Consider the following 18589-nt stretch of genomic DNA (forward strand, 5'->3'; position numbering starts at 1 on the left):
TTTGTGAGGGAAGAATAATGCTGAAATAATATGGAAGATGTGCAGACAGTGAGGATATAACAACTGATAAGCTCAAAATAAAATGTTAAATTCAATTGAATGTGAGTATTTGCAGAAATCATTACAGTCTGTCTAATAGAACATGGGACTATCACTGCAGTACCCCTGCACACCTCAGCTCTAGAAGATATTCTTTGCACTTGAAACAGCACAGAGTTCTATTGAATTTTAAAAGGAACATCATAAAATAAACTTGTAACAGGTATTTCCCTTTTCTGGAGTAAAACCCCTTGTGGTCATAGTATACTGTCTTGAGTTTTGTACTCCTGAACATTAACTCACTCAAGTAACCACACAACTTTATTTAAATATACATATTTCCAATATAAAAAATGGTCTCTAGATTTCACTGTTCAGATTATTTCAGTTACCTGTCATCTCTCAAGAAACAGCAATTTATCTCTCAAAACATCAGATTCTTCACTAACAATAGGCATGAGCTTCCTCTGACCTGGAAACCCATAATTTACTTTTCTAAGTCATTCTTGAAGAGTGTTCTAATAAGTAAGGACCTAGGATTAATTATTTATCCCTTTAAGGCGGCATTTTATGTTTCTTCTATAATAATAGATTGGTATATGTCACTGCCCTTGTTTTGGCCTTTATTTTCCTGGAGCATAAAATGGCATTTGTAATGTAAGTTACATCTGGTTGTTAGAGAACAGATAACTCATTTTTTGAACACATGCTATGAATAAGACCACCTAGATTAAAGATTAGCAGGACAGTTACTTTCCCATATCTAAACACGTACTTTAAGGCAAAATAGTTTCATGAGTAGCATACTTCATACTGAAATAATAATCTGCTTTCCATAGATCCAAATGGCATGATTTATGTAATAATTTCCACCATAAATTGATAACTACTACGTCACATTACAGATTCCAAATACTAAATTACAGCCAATGTTACTTAAGGATTATTACTTAAGGATTACATTGCAGCAGCTGACACGGGCTATCTCCTACCTTTACAGATTGGTCCCTCCAACAACAAATGAGTTTCAGCAATGAAACACTCCCAAAGTCCGGGGAATGATATCTACTTTTACCTGAAAAAACAGGTACATAACTTATGAACTGACAACATAGATAGAACAACACAAATAGGAAGATTTAACATTTTTATTTTTTCTCTTCAGCAACATACCTGAAAAGATGTGAAAAAGCATTATTTCTTAGAATATGCTTTCATCTGATGCAATAAGCAGAAAGTGTTCAGACAAGATATTGTTTGAACATTTTTTCTTATCCTAAATCAGATTAGGTTTGGGTTTGTGTTGTTGTGGTTTGGTTTGTTTTTTTTTTTTTAAAATGGAGGTCTGATACCCCACAGAGTATGTTTTCATCAATTTTCTAAAGATATTGAGAATACTTTCCAATTTGGACTACATAACTATGGATTTTACTATGTAAATTCTAAGACTACTTGAATATGTGTTTCTTTACCTTTAAAACAGTAGTACAGTTTATGCAAAAATACATTCAACAACATTTTGTATAGTTACAGTTCTGCCTGATTTACTTTTCTGCTACAGGGCAAGGATACTGGTGTGTGGTCAAGATGTCACATAGCCAGTGGCTCACCAGTTATGCTTGCAGTTAAGAAAGATGTTATGTTTACGGATTTGCATGTGAGTTTTATTACTACCCATCCCGATTTTTCAGATTATTTTCAAAGCAAGCCACAGTTTGAACTGGCAGCTGTGCTGGTTTAGTCCACTTCTTTCTCATTTGGACTTCAATAGACAAATGTGACATCTCAGTATTTTGCTACAATGTTTGTTGCCAGACATGTAAGTTGGGTAAATTGGTTGTACAATCCTTTGAATCTGCACAAGAATCTCCAATTGCCAGTACCATATAATGTCTTGAGAAGAGGAAACTGAACTGTAAGTAGCAACTGTGTTGCAGTAACACCAAAGTTCACAAGTATCCTGATCACACAATGCATAGTCATTCACCTAAATGCTGGATTCCTGCAGCAAAGACCGAAGTTTGAAAAAATCATTTAAGTACCTGCATATTGCAATGTGAATAGGGTACACTAGTGTAGTCTCAATGCAAGCAGTATGCTATTCAGTACATGACCATATAATGTAAATATGTCAATATCTAATATAATATATAAACATATGTACAAACATACATGCAGGTACGATCAAAAGAAAAATGAAAAAGGAAAGATGAAAAAAGAAAACTAGTGCATTTAATATAATTTTACAGAAAGACGGGGTAAGAGCAAATATTTTATCCTCTATCTGATAGCTGACATGGCATGTACCATAATACAAAATGTAAAGGCTAACATGAAAACATAAAAAAGTATGACAAAATGAGAGGCAGAGCCGATCATACAAAGGTAAACCTCTCCTCCTCATGTTTTAATTTGAATTTTATGTGATTTCTTTTTATATCAGGATGAATTTTGAATTTTTCTTTTTTTTTTCTGCCATTTTGGAAACGTTGCTGTGTCAAAGCTCAATGTTATTATTTCAAGCCCTTCCCCCCAGTTTACAACTAACTTCTTTAGTACGAACCTAATGAGTCTGCAGTTGAGTTCCCCCTGTGGGGAAATCCTGTGGGATAGAACCCAGCTCTCCAGAATCTTGGATGTGAGGAAAGACTCAAGCAATGCCGATTTGAGTTAATAGCTTTTATAGTTCTTACTGACTCAAGAGCTAACCTGAGGCTACTCTGGTCTAAACACAAAACAGTCTTTCAGCAAGTGTCCCCACTGATCAAGAATAGTACAGCCAACATGGTACCTATCATCCAGCCTTGTTCTATGTTGCAGTACTTCAGTTTCATATCCATTTATGCAAAGAAGCATTAAAGACTCCTGCTTTAATTTGGTTTTGTTCCTATCTGTTTGCACACATGTAAATGTATACAGAAAGTCCAGAAATGTCAGCAGAATCAAGACTTAACATTGCCCATTCTGCTGTCCAGTGTGTCCTTGATGCTAAAGAACTGGTCATTCCTAAAATGTCTGAGATCTGCAAGTCTCAGATAAGATTTTAATTTGCAAATCCAAACAATTGTGTGAACTAGGAGAGATGGGATACGAGTTAGATTACCTTTGAAGTTTTAGGTCACTCTGTAAAACTATTTTTATGTCCATGAACATTTTACTCATTTCTACACCATTTCCATGCCTTTCATCTACTTATTTACTATTGTCACTTCATTTTATGTTCTGTCTCTTTCTTCCAACAGGCATTTCTGCTGTCATCACAAGTTCTACAGTTATGACACATATAAGAGTCAGAGAAGGGAAGGTACACTAAAAACTGATTTTAGGTGGGGATATTAAGGCTTATTTACATAGCAGAGGGTCAAGATTTGACTTGAAAGCATTTGTGTTATCAGTCTAGACAGGACTTAGTCTCTAACAGGAACGCTATATTTGTTAGGTAGTGTATACTGGCAAATATCCAGATTCTGTTTAGAGTTTTATTTAAACATTCTTTGGTTAGTTGCATACTGTAAAAATAAACTTAGACTGGCTTGCAAAGCCAAGATTAGTGAACAACTGCCTGTGGGACATTAACATGAAGAGATTACTTTATTCCGCCCTAAGCCAAAAGTCTAAGGGCATTATCGAACAGTCAAGATGACTCTTGTATTACTAAGGCAACAGTTTGCTTGAAGGGCTGTATATATTATCGGGCACGTAATGGTGATGAGGGAGATGGGGGAGGGGGGAGACGACAGTGTTTGTCTTATTACATTTCTGTTTTTCAGATTGCTAGAAAATGTCTTTAGAAACTCAGCTGAATGTTTTGCCATCACAAAAAATATCCTTGATTCCAGTATTACTTAACAGTCAACATTTTGTTTACATGCTTTTGTGATATTCACAGAAGAAAACAACAGAATAATCCCATTTCTGTATTTGCAAACTGGACCTGCTTGAAGCTAAACAATATAATTTTTTTTCATTATTGAAGTTAAATGATGTATTTTAGCAACAAAAAGTATGCAAAAAATAACACTTAGAAGCTAATATTGCCACCCCTCCGTATACTTACTACTTGGTAACTCTCCATAAGAACCGGGGAATGAAGGTGTTACTGCTTCTATATTTCGCCATTTGTCATGTACAGATTCTGATTTCTGTGGACTAAAAGAATATGAAACTATTAAACAAAACCTGAACACACTTACAAAAATCTTATGTCTTAAGGTAGCTTTTTTTTTTTAAGGTAGGTGCTCTGCTATCAGTTACTATCAACCACAATTTAGTTTCTCCTCAGAAGTCACTTGCATTCTTTTGCCCACAACTTGGTATTGAAACATTCACATGTACACAAATACTAAAGAGTACCATCCATATGCAGGAACTTTACATTTGGCTCAAAACTTATTATAGGTAACTTTTATGTTGTATTAAAGAAACAAAGTCATATGTGAAGAACTGAATCAAAATATCATTTTCACAAAGGATTTGTGCTGTTTTTTCTATTATATAGGAAAAAAGTTCAAGGGAAACTAGCAGCTTTATTTTCTAGGTTTCCATTTTTTCACTGTGTTAAATAATTTAGAATATTATTGCAATACTTGGGATTTCAGTAGATGGCTAAATTTTGGAGACTAGTGTGTATACCTAACTGCTCTTCAGTACTTTATCACTGACTAACTCAGCAACTTAACCCTCGAAAACAAAGGACGAAGGGGAAAGGAAGTGAAAAACCTCTCCAAACCCTTGCACTATTTTAAACTATTTCTTTTAAGTATGTTGCTGTAGTGACCCTGCACAAACTATATTTAGGCGTTGTTTAAAAATAATATATTTCACCTTCAAATTCACTACAATCAACAGTAAGTCATAGTATTTCAAAAGCTTTGCAATACTAAACAACTCTGAAAGCTTCCACCTTGAGAGCTTTGTTACAGATACAAATCTCAAAAGGCAGGAGAAAAATTCTTTGAAGATCTTTTCTTACTAGCTTCTTCCTCTCTCTGTCCCACTTTTATAATCTGACACATTTTACTGCAGGTTCCTTTATTTTCACAGGCTGGGTCAAGTTGCAAAAAACTAAACACATTTATGAACAACAGTTTATAGACTCAGGTCCAAGTTTTTCCAAAGCCACATTTTTCATACTTCATTCTTTCTTGTATCATGAACTTTTTTTTGTGAAACATTCAAGTTATGGTAAAAAAATACTGATTTTTTTTCTTTTCTTTTTTTTTTTTTTAAAAAAAAGAACCAAACAGATTAGTACTGGTCTGATAACACGTGCTTAAAGCATGTCATTCACTGTTCACTATTTTCACATTCCACAAATTTCATTTATCCAATCAAACAGCTAATAGTTCACAGAAATACTATAACCTGAAACTGACTGATCCAAAGCACAAGCTGAAAACTTATGATAGCAACTAGTCAAGAGTTTTTCAACCAAATGTTTTTCATTGGGGAATGATGATCTGTCAAGCCCAGGGTTTAAGCAGAAACATATATATACACACACATGATAGCAAAGACAGAATTTCTACTCAAAATGAGAATACCAGACTCATCCAAGAATACCCAATAGTCTATGAATTGACCAAATGCGTTTTTCCAGTACTGACTCTACAGATTAAATGTATATATGTGTGTGTATTTTATTTAACAAAAAAGAAATTCCTTTCACTCTCCCATAACAGCAAAATCAGATATGCCAAAGAACAGGGATTTAAACTCTATTATCGCATTCCCCAGATCAAGACCATAGTTGACTGACACTAAAATAATTCTCTTTACAGCCCAATGAATTTTTCATTGCTATATGCAAAGTGGGCCAGCATTAGCAGAAGAAAGCTGGAATCCCAAAATTATTACTAAACCAGTAGTTAGACACTGTGCTGCATTGCAAGGAATGGACTGCATACAAGTCCATTCTTCAGCATCAAAGTAGGCAGAACTAAGAATATCAGCTGAATACACATTAAGCAAGTGTCCTACTCACTGGATAATCTGTTCAGATATTCTTTCTCTTGTTTTTAATTTAAAGTTTAAAAGCTTTGGAGTTTGTACAAGTGTGCTAATAGAAAGGAAACTTTCACAGGATGGAGAAACATTCATGGCTCTGCTGACAGATAAGCCACTGAAAGGAGATCAGAGTGCATTTTCTCTTTCATATTAGTAACTGAATTAGAGTTGTTTGTACTGCAGTAATACTTAGGAGACCAGGACCCTTACAAGCTGTGAAAGCTGTCCTACTAACTCCTTCTGCAAATAGTGTGGTGAAGTAGATTTCAATACATAGTTTTTTCCCTTGAGCATGCCGTAGTTTTAGCTAAACCAACTGCCCAAACAGGTGTGGCTACATACTGTACTTTTAGAAGGCAAACTGGACAAAATAGCATTTGCTTGGTTTCTTTCAAACTTTTAATTACGCAAAAGTACATTATTTTAACAGCTCATCATAACAAACAAAACTCATTCCAACCCTGAATACAGAGTAAATGATGAATAAGGATAAATCATATAAGAAGATTTATTGAATGAATAAACACAGATTATAATAGTTCATTCAGACCCCAATTATTTGCAAGAGGAAGAGGTGAAATGAAGGCTGAATCCTAAGATGATGGCAAATAGTCCAAGTCCTACTCATGCTATGCTTATTACTGGGGAGGGGGGAGGAGGGAAGAGGGAATGGGAACTTCACAAGAAAGGGGCTTTTTCCCTAGGTGGAGAGAGGGAGATAACTTTGCATACATGTAACTGGTTTTGAAGCAATACAGAAAGTATAGATACATTCAGATAGCAGTTTCAGATAGCAAAACTATGCCTTTAATACTCAGACACAAAGATAACTATCTCATGGAAGTACATAATGTATGGAATAAGGTTGGTTTGTTTGTCTGTTTTTTAAAAGAAGTGCCTGAAGTATGAGGTTCTTTCCCATGGCTTTAATCCACTTCTCCCACTAATGCTGACGCAGTAACAATCGCATTGGTTCTACTCACACAACTTTGATTCTATGTGAAAATGATGGGTTTTGACTGCAGTGGGACATCATTTGCAGTTTTATGGAGAGTAGGAAACAGTACAAAATCCTTTACATATGTCAACTGTTCTTATCTTTATTTATTGGGGGAAAAAATAAAAGTGAATTATGACTGACATGTCTAAATTTCTGAAACAGTTCTTGGAAGGTAGGGGAAAAGATAAACTCTGTGCTCTTATGGGACAGAGCCATGATGAGAAAAAAAATTTCCTGTCACCAGCAGTAAAGAGGAAAATGTCCGGGTGACTAAAACCTCTGAGGTCTGTGTTGATAAAAATGCAGCAAATACAGTCTAGTTCAGATCAAGCTCCCTAAGAGAGAACAGTTTATCCTTTGATAACACAGAAAAATTGTGGCTACCTGTCTGTTTATTTTCTGAATGTGTAAGAGATGAAGAACAAAGAAAGCACAGCCTCAAAAGTAGGCAAGAGTGTGCAAGTGCAGCCAGGAAAAAGAATTGTGTGTTGTCTCTGTACAGACCCATAGCACTTGCAGTTGCTACTTAGGAACTCAAGAGGAAAACATGGAGCTCAGGGGGAAAAAAAAAACAACAACCACCAACACACAAAAACAACACCCCCCCAAAAAAACCCCACCAAAACCCACAATCCCCCCCCCCCCAATCCAAGAAAAGAATTGCATATATACAATTCAAGTGCTCATATCCAGATGAGGCCATTGGGAGGCAACAGCCCATGTTAGAGCATCACAAATGGCACCAAACTAAAACTTAGCTACAAGACAGCTATAAATAGATACACTATTCAGCTCTGGAAAAAGAGGTAATACAAACCAAACCATGTTGAAATCCCAAATAAAACATTTCAGAGTCTGAATAAAATTCATAACTTTTGTAACCAAAATTTATGGCAATTTTTTCTTCCTCTGTTTTGCACAAAAATTCACCTATTTCTGCAAGAGATGCTAGCTTTTACGGCTTTACATTTCCCAGAGAAAACTTTAAATTATACAGTACAGTTTTCACTAAAAAAATAATTGTGCATTTTTTCTTGCAATTTTATGGGAGATATATTCCAAAGCCAGGATGTGTACGTCTCAGAAAAACATCTGATCCTGGTATGATGACTAACTTCAATTACACAACGTCTTTCCAACAGAGTACTGTAAGACACAATGCAAGCATAAAGTCCTTTCTTGCATGGAAAGGAATTCATCTTCAAGCTGAAATCCTGGAAACAACCTTTCATATAAGAGCTCGTGTTGAATACGGGCCAGTAGGCAATGTGATGAGCAGTAAAAGTAACTGAGAACTGTATGTTTGTCCTGCAGGGCGGTGCATATCTCTTGAGATATGCTGAATGCCTAGAGCTTTGTGGAAGATGCACAGATATTTGCAGCATCAGGATCAATAATTTTTGTCCTCCTTCTTGCCTCTGGGCCGTAGCATCACCAACACTGAAGTTAATTGTCCCTAAAACACTTAATACAGACCAACCTAGGTTTGCTGAACAACAAAAGTCTGTGGACAATATCCATTGCCTGATTAGTATGCTCTATTTGGCTTAGTCAAATAATGTTGAGCATGCTATTTTTCCTTTAATGCTGAAAAAGCATTTAGTCAATACATTTGTTTTGAGTAACATAAATGTTATTTGGGATGGTTCTCACAACATAAGGGCTGATGAGGCATTCATTCCCAGTAGCTGCCATTATTACTGGGGGGGTTGTATTTCAGATAGTGTAACTAGGACAGACTGTTCTTGTCTCTCATGTTTTATTTATCTGTGGAGCCAAGGGTTTCACAGTAAAGGAAGTATATTGCTCACAGAGAGTGGAAGTTAAAGCAGCACAAATGTGCTAATGCACATCTCAAAGTGTGCCTGAAGAGACCTCATTATTCTACTTAGTTTAAACTGCGAGGAAGAGAGACATCTCTAGAAAAACAGGGTGTGAAGCTGGATAATTCAAGTTCTTGTTCTGTTGAAAAAAGTTTCTTGCATCAGTTTTCTCATCTGCTAAATAGAATATAAAGATACTTAACTTTAATCCAATGTCCTTTTGTTTAAAGAATGTCCTATAAAAAAGCTCTAGAGAAAGAATGTAAACGTTATTGCAAAAGTCCTTATTTAAGTGTTTCATATTTTTCACTTTTTAACTGCTATAAAGGAAGAATAGACTCATAATAAAAAGGTTCTTACCTTTCAATTTCACCTGTAACTGCTGAAGGGATGTTAATTATCCTGTTGATTAAAGCTATTCTGCTAAATAAGAAGAATACTGTTTCCAATCCCTTTGTTCCATAAACATTATTCTCAGGTCCATCCTTCTTTCCAGTTTGTCCTTCAGTTGCAGCAAGGTACTTGTTTGATAAATCAAGCACTCTTTCTGAAAAGAAGTTGACTACTGCATGTTCTTCTAGCACACCACAATCAGTACATTTCCTTCCTGGCAACATTAGTGATAGGTGGTTTTCATTTGACAGAAGTCCAAAAGAAACAGGACACTGAAGCCTCAAGATATCTAACTGTCTAACACAAAGATTGTCTACTTCTTTATCTACGCCCCACGGTAAGAGACATGACAAAAGCAGTTTAGCTGCATCAGTGGTGACATTCACATCAACGTTTCCTGATGGCTGCATTCTGATCTTTCGTGAACTCTTCATTTTTTTCTGTCTTTTCATGCCACCACTTTCTTCTAAAGGCCTAGCTGCATTGTTATCCCTACAGACCTGGTTTGAACAAACAGTATCTACTTGCCCATCCACTGGAGATACAGACCCAGCAGTTTTATTTCTTTTTAATGTCAGTGGCCTTTTCTCAGTAGTACTTTTGGCTCTTTCTAGAGTGTCACAGGCATGAAATGAATTCGATGACTTTAATCCATTGAGTTGAGAGGACAGCAGAAGTTCTTCAAGTTTTTCCAGATCAAATAAGAGAATATGAAAGTTTGCATTGTTCCATTTTGTCTTAACTGGTAACATAGTAAATGGCTGTTGGATGCAGCTGGTATCAGTTAACTGAAAGAAAAATATTGAGTGTCCAAACACAAATCCATAGTATTTTGCAATTTTCAAGATATCATCATAGAATTACATATGGAATAGAACAAATCTATTAACTCCATTAAGCTCAACTTAATTATATTTATTCATTTCTTACTAAGCAAAAAGGATTTTCTTCTAAATAGCTTAAGGTACACAGAGACATATGCATGTAAATACTATAATACAGGCTCCCTAACATCTTCAATTACACAGCCATGCTGTAGATTGCATACGCCTTTGCCAAAACTCTAGGCTGGTGTTTCTTCTACTAGGTCCCATTTCAAGCTGAAAAGCCTTTAGGAAAGTGTTAAATACAGGCAGTTTTCTGTTTTTTGTGTGGTGGGTTGTTTTTTTTTTTTTCCAAAAAATTAAGCCAGGGAAACACAAATCATAGAATCATGGAATCATTAAGGTTGGAAAAGACCTCTAAGATCATCTAGTCTAACCGTCAACCCAACACCTCCATGCCTACTAAACCATGTCCTGAAGTGCCACGTCTACATGTTTTTTGAACTCCTCCAGGGATGGTGACTCCACCACCTCTCTGGGCAGCCTGTTCCAATGCTTGACCACCCTTTCAGTAAAGAAATTTCTCCTAATATCCAATCTAAACCTCTCCTGACTCAACTTGAGGCCATTTCCTCTTGTTCTATCACTAGTTACTTGGGAGAAGAGCCTGACACCCATCTCCCAGTGACAGTTAATGACAAATATTCACATTTTAAAAGGATGCTCTTAATGTTTCAATAAAACCTATTTTCCTCCTTAATTTTAGTTTTTCGCTGCATTTAAAAAACATAAAGTCTGAAACAATAATTCCTTTTAAGCAAAAAAATGAAATAATTTTTAAATATTGACTCTGGGTATCATTAATTTTTCAAAATATATTTTTTCATAGGAAATACAATATTACATAGAATCACAGAACTCACAGAAATGTTTAATGGAAGGAATGTCTGTAGGTCATCTCAACCCTCCTGCTCTACAGACTTTCATGTCACTGATTTTTACGAAACTGCTGGTATTTCAGAATTCATTTTCTGAGGAAAAAACCCATGACAAATATCCAATTGTAATTTGCAACAAAAATCCTATTAGTTCTGCATGCAACTAAAAACCATCAGAAACTGAACTAAATGATAGAGTTGAATCTTTAAGAATACTCCAATAAATTTCCATTAGAAAGACAAAACTCTAAACTTTTGTCTGAGATACTTCAGATGAGTTTGTAGAAGAGCAACTACTTTCTTTGGCAGGAATCATTATGCTGCACTACCAACCAGCATTCCAAGAACATACTGGAAGGATCATCCAATGGTAAAGTTAAGTTATGAGATTGTGACACATCATCTCAAATCAGAATCCTGCTGTATCTATTCAAGAGATATCTTTTACCTTTGGAGGAACAGCAGACATGAGGGAGTATAAATTCCTCATTGATGCTTTTCCACTTTTCTTTAAGCTCTTTGACTTGTATGCTTTTATTGTCCTGCCCAAGACTATGCTCTCAGCACTGTGTTCAGTCTATTTCACTACAAGCAAGCACGTGCAAGCAGAAAGATAGCATCAAGAAGCAACTTTTCAGCCCAGTGATACTTTTGCAAACAATCATGCCAGCTTCCGTATCACAAGTGATATAGACTTTTGTAGATCACTGTTAGTTTTAATTTTCTTGTGATAATTAGAAATATCCCAGTAATGCAGAGAACAGTTTCTGTTGAAAATAGCTGAATCTTAAAAGAAACCATCAAGTGTTAGTAAACAGGGCAACAGCTGGCCTTATCTTGAATGCAGTGTTGACTAACTCATCTTTCTCAAGACCACTCCTTACCTAATTCCTTTTACATTACAAACTATGATTTTATAGGATTAGCTATTTTTAAACTGTTAATATTGTTCTTACAAATAAGACAAGGAAAAAATTTGACTCTATAACCTATAAGTTATTTGACTATTTAGTTTTGGGTAACAATATAATTTGGCTTTCTGTTATTTAGAGAATGATGCTCCCACCAGATGAGGATGCACTCTAAATACATAATCTTATTTAAAGATCTCCATAGGGAGTCATAAGTAAGAGATTATAACTGCTTGTTCAGGTTTTCTTCTTATCCCTTTCCTTTTTCCTTTTTAAAAAATAATACATTGCAGTTAAGCACTAGGATTATTTTAATCTTTAATTATGCTGTTTCCTAACACATAGAGAGAACTGTTTCCTAACACATAGAGAGAACTGTTTCCTAACACATAGTAGAGAGAACCCCATGGAATGCAAACACTGGAATTCACAAGCTAGCTTGGACATTTATAGAAGCTATTATTTGGCCCATCATTTTCATTTTCTCTGTTCTACACATTCATATTTGGTTGATTAACATTTAGAAACCTTTAGGAAGATCACCATCCAAAGGAAAATACTGTGACCACGTCTATCTATTGAGGCATCTGGTGATGCTACTGTGTGTGAAGTCACAATAAATGTTTATTGGCAATATGAAAGCTTATTGATATTGATCCTAAAAGCATCTACCAAGTCATGTTAGCTCTCTGCCATAGGCATTTCATTCCAATGAAAGGAGGTGGACATTTAAAGCTTTATACATAAAACACTATTTAGGAAATATGGACAAGCTATTCTCTGTACCAGAAGATGACAGAAAATGGAAGGAAACCCATAAAACTAACTATGAACTAGAAAGCTGGGAATAGCATTTGATGATGGATATTGAAAATCAGATTAACATATATTTACATTTTGTACTGCGCCTTTCCTGAAGTTCCAAAAGTATTTCGCAAAAATAAATCCTACTACATTCAGATAAATATTGCCATTATCTTTAATTTTTTTTTTTAAATGTACACATTAAGAGTTTAGTAACTTTGTGTCAAAAAATAGGCTAACAACAAAGCATGACTTGTCTCTGAACCATACAGTCCAACTTTGAGGCCTCCCTGTTGCCAACACACAGGCTTCAGTAAAGAAAAGATCCCTTTTTCTTTCCTTTCTGACTACTTTTGCTCAACTCAGACTCAATTATCACAGGACCGTCTTTCAAACCCAAACTGCTTAAGCAGATAGTATTGCATATATCCAAATATCAAGCTATTCAAGTCTTACTATTCTCCCAGTGAATTTCAAATGATCATGTCAAGAAAGAGTTAATTTAGTAATACAGAGGCTTCCTTCAATTCTGCAAGTTAAATGACCACCACACTATGATGTACTGAACAGAACCTACAGATTTTGATAATCATAATTTTGAAAGACAGTACAGAGGCATCTTTTCTAGTCTACCATTGCTAGTTTTAAATTTTATTTTTGACATGGCCAACTTTCTGATTCCCTATTTACAGGTCTCTCATGACCATCAATGGTCCATCTACTTTTATTATTTAGCTGAAAAATTGGGAAGATTTTTTCTAATTATTTATTTTAAAAATCTTCTGGAAGCTATTACAGAGAGGGCAAACTGTATGACTTTTCATAGCTTCAGTAATTTTATCCAGATTTTGAAAGCTGATCTTTGTCCTCTTTGTTGTTGTCCAAGTGTATGAATCTAAAATAACTATAAATGTTAAGGTCCTCTGCTGTAGTTCAGTTGTGGAAATCAGCAGAATGTGCTACTTCTTTTTTGTGCATCACTAGCGGTAAGTCTAACAAGGAGTTACTCCAAAGGAGGTGTATGTTAGTCAAAGAAAACTTCAGTAATAAGAAAAGTCATGTTTTCATAAAGTGTAAAAATTGTCATGCTCAGGGCTAAAACCAGGTGTTTATCATCATGATACAGCTTTACCACTTATTTTTGTTGGAAACTGAGAAGTAGGAAGCACTTTATTTTATTTTGTGTGTGCATGCATTATCTCAAAATTAATCTAATAGTACCATCAGCCATTTAACTTAAAATGTTGGCTAGTCCCTAACAAAAACTGGTGAATAAGTAGCTCATGAAGCTTCTATAATTAACTATTAGATCTTAATTTAAACATTTCCAAATCCCAAACTAAAATAGCCTACTTTTTTTTTTTTAGAATTAACAAGTCACTGAACCTGAATACTTTAGTAATAAGGCTAGGCCTCCTTTGTTGAAAATAAAGCCATTTATGTGCTGATAACATTCCTGCTTAACAACTGGAACTTGGAACATTTTTACTGCTTGAAGAGATCTGCATTGCTTGATAAGGCTCCCTATGAGGCCTTCACCTGTAAGCTTTAAAGAAGCAAGAAGCCTGGCTACAGATCAAAACTATATCCTGAGACTCATGAACCTCTTCTGCATCATCTCTGACTGACCCACAGCAGAACAAGGTTTCAACATCCAGGAAAGAGACAGATTCAGGGAGGCTCTGAAATGGCAAGCTATATTCCACACATGGCAACTATCACCTCTGTAATAGCTTCCTAGTTTGCCACTGAAGATGTCTGAGCCAGGACAAGGGAGCGAATAAACTATTTCAGTTGGAAGGGACCTACAACCATCATCTAGCCCAACTGGCTGACCAATTCAGGACTGACCAAAAGTTAAAGCACGTTGTTAAGGCCATTGTCCAAATGCCTCATAAACACTGACAGGCTTGGGGCATTGACCACCTCTCTAGGAAGCCCGTTCCACTGTTTGACACCCTCTCGGTAAAGAAGTGCTTCCTAATGTCCAGTCTAAACCTCCCCTGACACAGCTTTGAACCATTCCCACACGTCCTATCAGTGGATACCAGGCAGAAGAGCTCAGCACCTCCCTCTCCACTTCCCCTCCCGAGGAAGCTGTAGAGAGTAATGAGGACACCCCTCAGCCTCCTTTTCTCCAAACTAGACAAGCCCAAAGCCCTTATCCACTCCTCATAGGACATGCCTTCCAGCCCTTTCACCAGCTTTGTTGCTCTCTGGATGCATTCAAGGACCTTCACGTCCCTCTTAAAGGATGGCACAACAAACTTTGAAGACTGACTTCAATTTATTTCTTCTGGCATGGAAACCATTCCTGCTCCACAACCTACAAGCCTGTTCTACCTCTTTTCTTCTCCCTCTACACATCTTTACCAAACCACCTTAGCACCCAAAGAAAAATTTGCCCATGTCTATGAGAAGGGTGGAGGCAGGGGGCTATCCTTACTGTGGCCCCCAAATAAAAAAATACATGCCATTATCTTTAACAGGTTTAAGACAGATATACCACATAAAAATTTCATGGGAAGTACAATCCAAGTGTTATTTTACCTAGCTGCTTTCTCTTCTCTAAAGGCCTTTTTCCACTGGGATCCAACTTGTTCTAGGAACACTATTCCACTTAAAATACACACTTCCATTAGCTGGCAGGGATTCCTATACTGTTTCAGCTCCTCATATACACATACTTTCTCTACACACCAGCTTTCTTTACCAGATGCATTCTATTGTGGGTTTTGTGCTAAAATCAGATTTGACAAAAAATGGCCTTGACATTCATTCTACATAAATGAAATAATGTGGCAAAATCACATGGTAGATTTTTAGAAGGCAAACCAGACTCAAAATCTACTTAGACATCGCACTGATATCACTGAAAAGAAATTTCTCAGTTCTCACAGCATGGGTAGTATCAACTTCTACGTAAAACAAATCCTGAAGTATTAAACATGATTTTTTTCTTACAGACTTTTGACTTTCTTTCTCCTTTGTGCTCTCACTTTATCCCAAACATAACAGGATAAAAGTGACAGAAAATTGGTCCCAAAGTTCCCAGTGCCTGCAGGATGAATCATGCTCTATAAAGCACAAATGTGAGTTATTCTGTTGATTCTAATCAGGTTTTTTTTAATGATGTAGTATTCAAGGGGTTTAATTGTGTTCCTTTGAGCTTTCTCTTGAGAAAGAGTATATTTTGATCCATTAACATTAAACAAGTCAGAAGAAAGAGATCAGTTCCCTCCTTTATCCACTACTTGCCACCTGCAAAGGCTCAAGAAAATATCAGACAAAAATTGAACAGCTTAGTTTTGGGTGAAATTTTAGTTAGATTTGGGGTAGTGGGGATGAGCTTAATGGAAGTATTGTCAAAGGAGACTGGAAGATTCTTTTATTAACAGAAGCTGCACTGCTTATAATTTTTTGGGGGTGGGGGATTTTCTCTCTCTTATGTCTGAGATTTTTTGGCAAATTTATACTTTTCTATTTTGACAGTCATTAGACTATTGGAATTAGACTATAGACTAATTCGTCCGTTCACAGCACGAAAACAACAGCACACTTATGTACATGATAAAAGTCTGTCAGATAAGCAAGACTTCCTCTTTAAAAGAGTAATTAGTTCATTATTAAATATATTTACTATAAAGAAATCTGCTAATTTAATCAGTAAAATACCACCATCCTACTGTCTGCTCTTGTGTATTCAATTAAGACATCATGTGAACAAAGTACATGTAGTTCACCCTTTCAAACAAGTATTTTTAAGCAAAACCCAATATGGAATCATTAAAACCACTGCATCTTACAGTCTTTAAGAAGTTTCTCGACACAATAATTTCCGAAATATCACAATGAAGCTTGAGAATACAGTAACAATATGCTTATTTCAATGAAATTAACACTTTCTCATCTGTCTTTGCTGTAATCTGACCTTTAATTATACTACAAAGACAATAGAAATTTTAAAGAGCATTTACATGTTTGAATCACTTACTGTTCATTACTTCTATGGCAATCAATAACATTGACAATAAATAGGATTATTTTTTAAAAAACCCCTAAAATGTGAAGAACCTCAATTACAGAAATGAAAGAGGAGGGTGGGGCAGTAGAATTTTCCAACCAAAACGTATTGAAGGCTAAGAATTTCTGTATCTTGATCATGCCAGTCACTGGAATGTCAACAGAAGTTCAGAGCTCCTAACTTTTCTCAGAATCACATCTCATCATTGGTCTGGCTCTAGGCTTACAAAAAATAAGCATGTCACAGCTGCTCGTAAAGTTATTTAGCTACTCCTACCCTCTTACATTTGTACTTCATGGAGCTGGGAGAACTGTTTTAACTGAAGCATGGCTACCACACCTAGGGGTCTTAAACATTAACTTATATTGCCAGTGACAGCTCTATTCTATTCTCCATCTTTGATTGTAGGAAGCAATAAGTGTGTTTGGTTTGGGCTTGCTTTTTTTTTTAAATACAGAATAGCTTAGTAAATGTCTTTACCTGCACAGACATTTTTTCTCTTTAACCTTTTTAAAGAAAATAGTAGCATTAATATATGTAAGAGACAGAGTTATGTTTTGGGGACATGTTTGCAGGTGCTATCTCACACAGTTTTGCAAAACAGGAAACCTGTAATTGTCTCAGAAAACAAATACATAAACAATGCACAAAATGGCTGGCATAGTGTAAATTAAAGCATTAAATTAATTTCTAAATCCTCTGAGCCCTCCGTTGCTAGAGATGGTAGTCGATAGTAGTAAAAAAATTGCCTCCTTGAAATGTGCTTGGTGGACAGCAGCTTGATGATTGGCAGCACAAATAGAAGACAAACGAGAAAGCCTTCAATCTGCAGCTGATGCACAGGAAGAACATGGGGAGCTGAGTTTACAATAGAGAAAACATTACCAAGCTAATGGCACAGGCAATCATTTGACCACCATGCATCTCTGATAGCAGCAGGGCATCCATTTTCAGTTAAGTGTTAGAGTACCTTTTTGCTTTCTCTGACCACTGCAGGGGTAAAACAACCTAGTGCGTGAAACCCACTGACTGGTAATAAATTACTATATTGGATACTTTTTGTTTTCTTTCAGCAATGACTTTACTGTGTATTCCTGCTATCATTACCAATTAAAGTGGAGATCGCGTTAGCAAGCTATATCTAACTGTATATCAGTCCCTATGCTCCAATTGCTTTGGCAAGTATCACAGGGTCAAGAGGCTCCTTTGACCTTTATCAGCTAAGTCTCTCTGACCACTCACTATTTGAGGCAATCTCAGCTGAACAGATGGACACTTTTGCAGACTCTATAAAGCTTAGAATATAAAGATAAATGAAATTGTGTTTGGGGCTTCAAACTGGTTTATGAGCATAAAATATTGTTAGCAAGTTCCACAAAAATCGCAGATTTCAAATAGCACATCTTAAACCTATACCATAAACACAACACCTTTATTTACTAGGAAACTGTATTTTTTTGTTGGAGCTTCTACAGATAAAACTAAAAACTTGATATAACCTACATGTCTAGTTAGTACAAAGTCACTTCTGAATTTAGAAAGCCTAATTTAATTACTTTAATCATTAAAAGACAAGCAATAAGAGAATTTAATATAGCCTTTCACCATGACAGTCAGTTAGAGCAGCACACAGCACATGATAAATCAGATCATTCAGTGGAAGAATACTAACACAGTTGGATACTACACAGCATTCAGAGAAGGCTTGAACCTTCATTTCAAATTTCCCTATCTTAAGTTTCTTAAAAGCCCTTACTCTTTAAATTACTGCACCAAAATTTTAGTAATACAGCACAAGATAAATGGTGATGCCTAGGTGATGCTTGA

The 18589-nt window shown here is 35.8% G+C and overlaps 1 protein-coding gene across 9 annotated transcripts in view; it reads right to left on the reverse strand.

Moving 5' to 3' along the window:
* WDR72 (WD repeat domain 72) overlaps nt 1-18589 on the reverse strand; it is a 128388-nt gene that overhangs the window by 49883 nt on the left and 59916 nt on the right. For all 9 annotated transcript variants that reach the window (XM_072871241.1, XM_072871239.1, XM_072871238.1 and 6 more), the window contains 3 exons: nt 9229-10049; nt 4097-4188; nt 1032-1114 (listed from right to left, as the gene is read on the reverse strand). In XM_072871241.1, the coding sequence (XP_072727342.1) occupies nt 1032-1114; nt 4097-4188; nt 9229-10049 (996 nt within the window). The remainder of the gene's footprint in view (nt 1-1031; nt 1115-4096; nt 4189-9228; nt 10050-18589) is intronic.

The sequence above is a fragment of the Ciconia boyciana genome, chromosome 8, assembly GCF_034638445.1.
Source record: "Ciconia boyciana chromosome 8, ASM3463844v1, whole genome shotgun sequence".
NCBI classification, from domain to species: Eukaryota; Metazoa; Chordata; class Aves; order Ciconiiformes; family Ciconiidae; genus Ciconia; species Ciconia boyciana.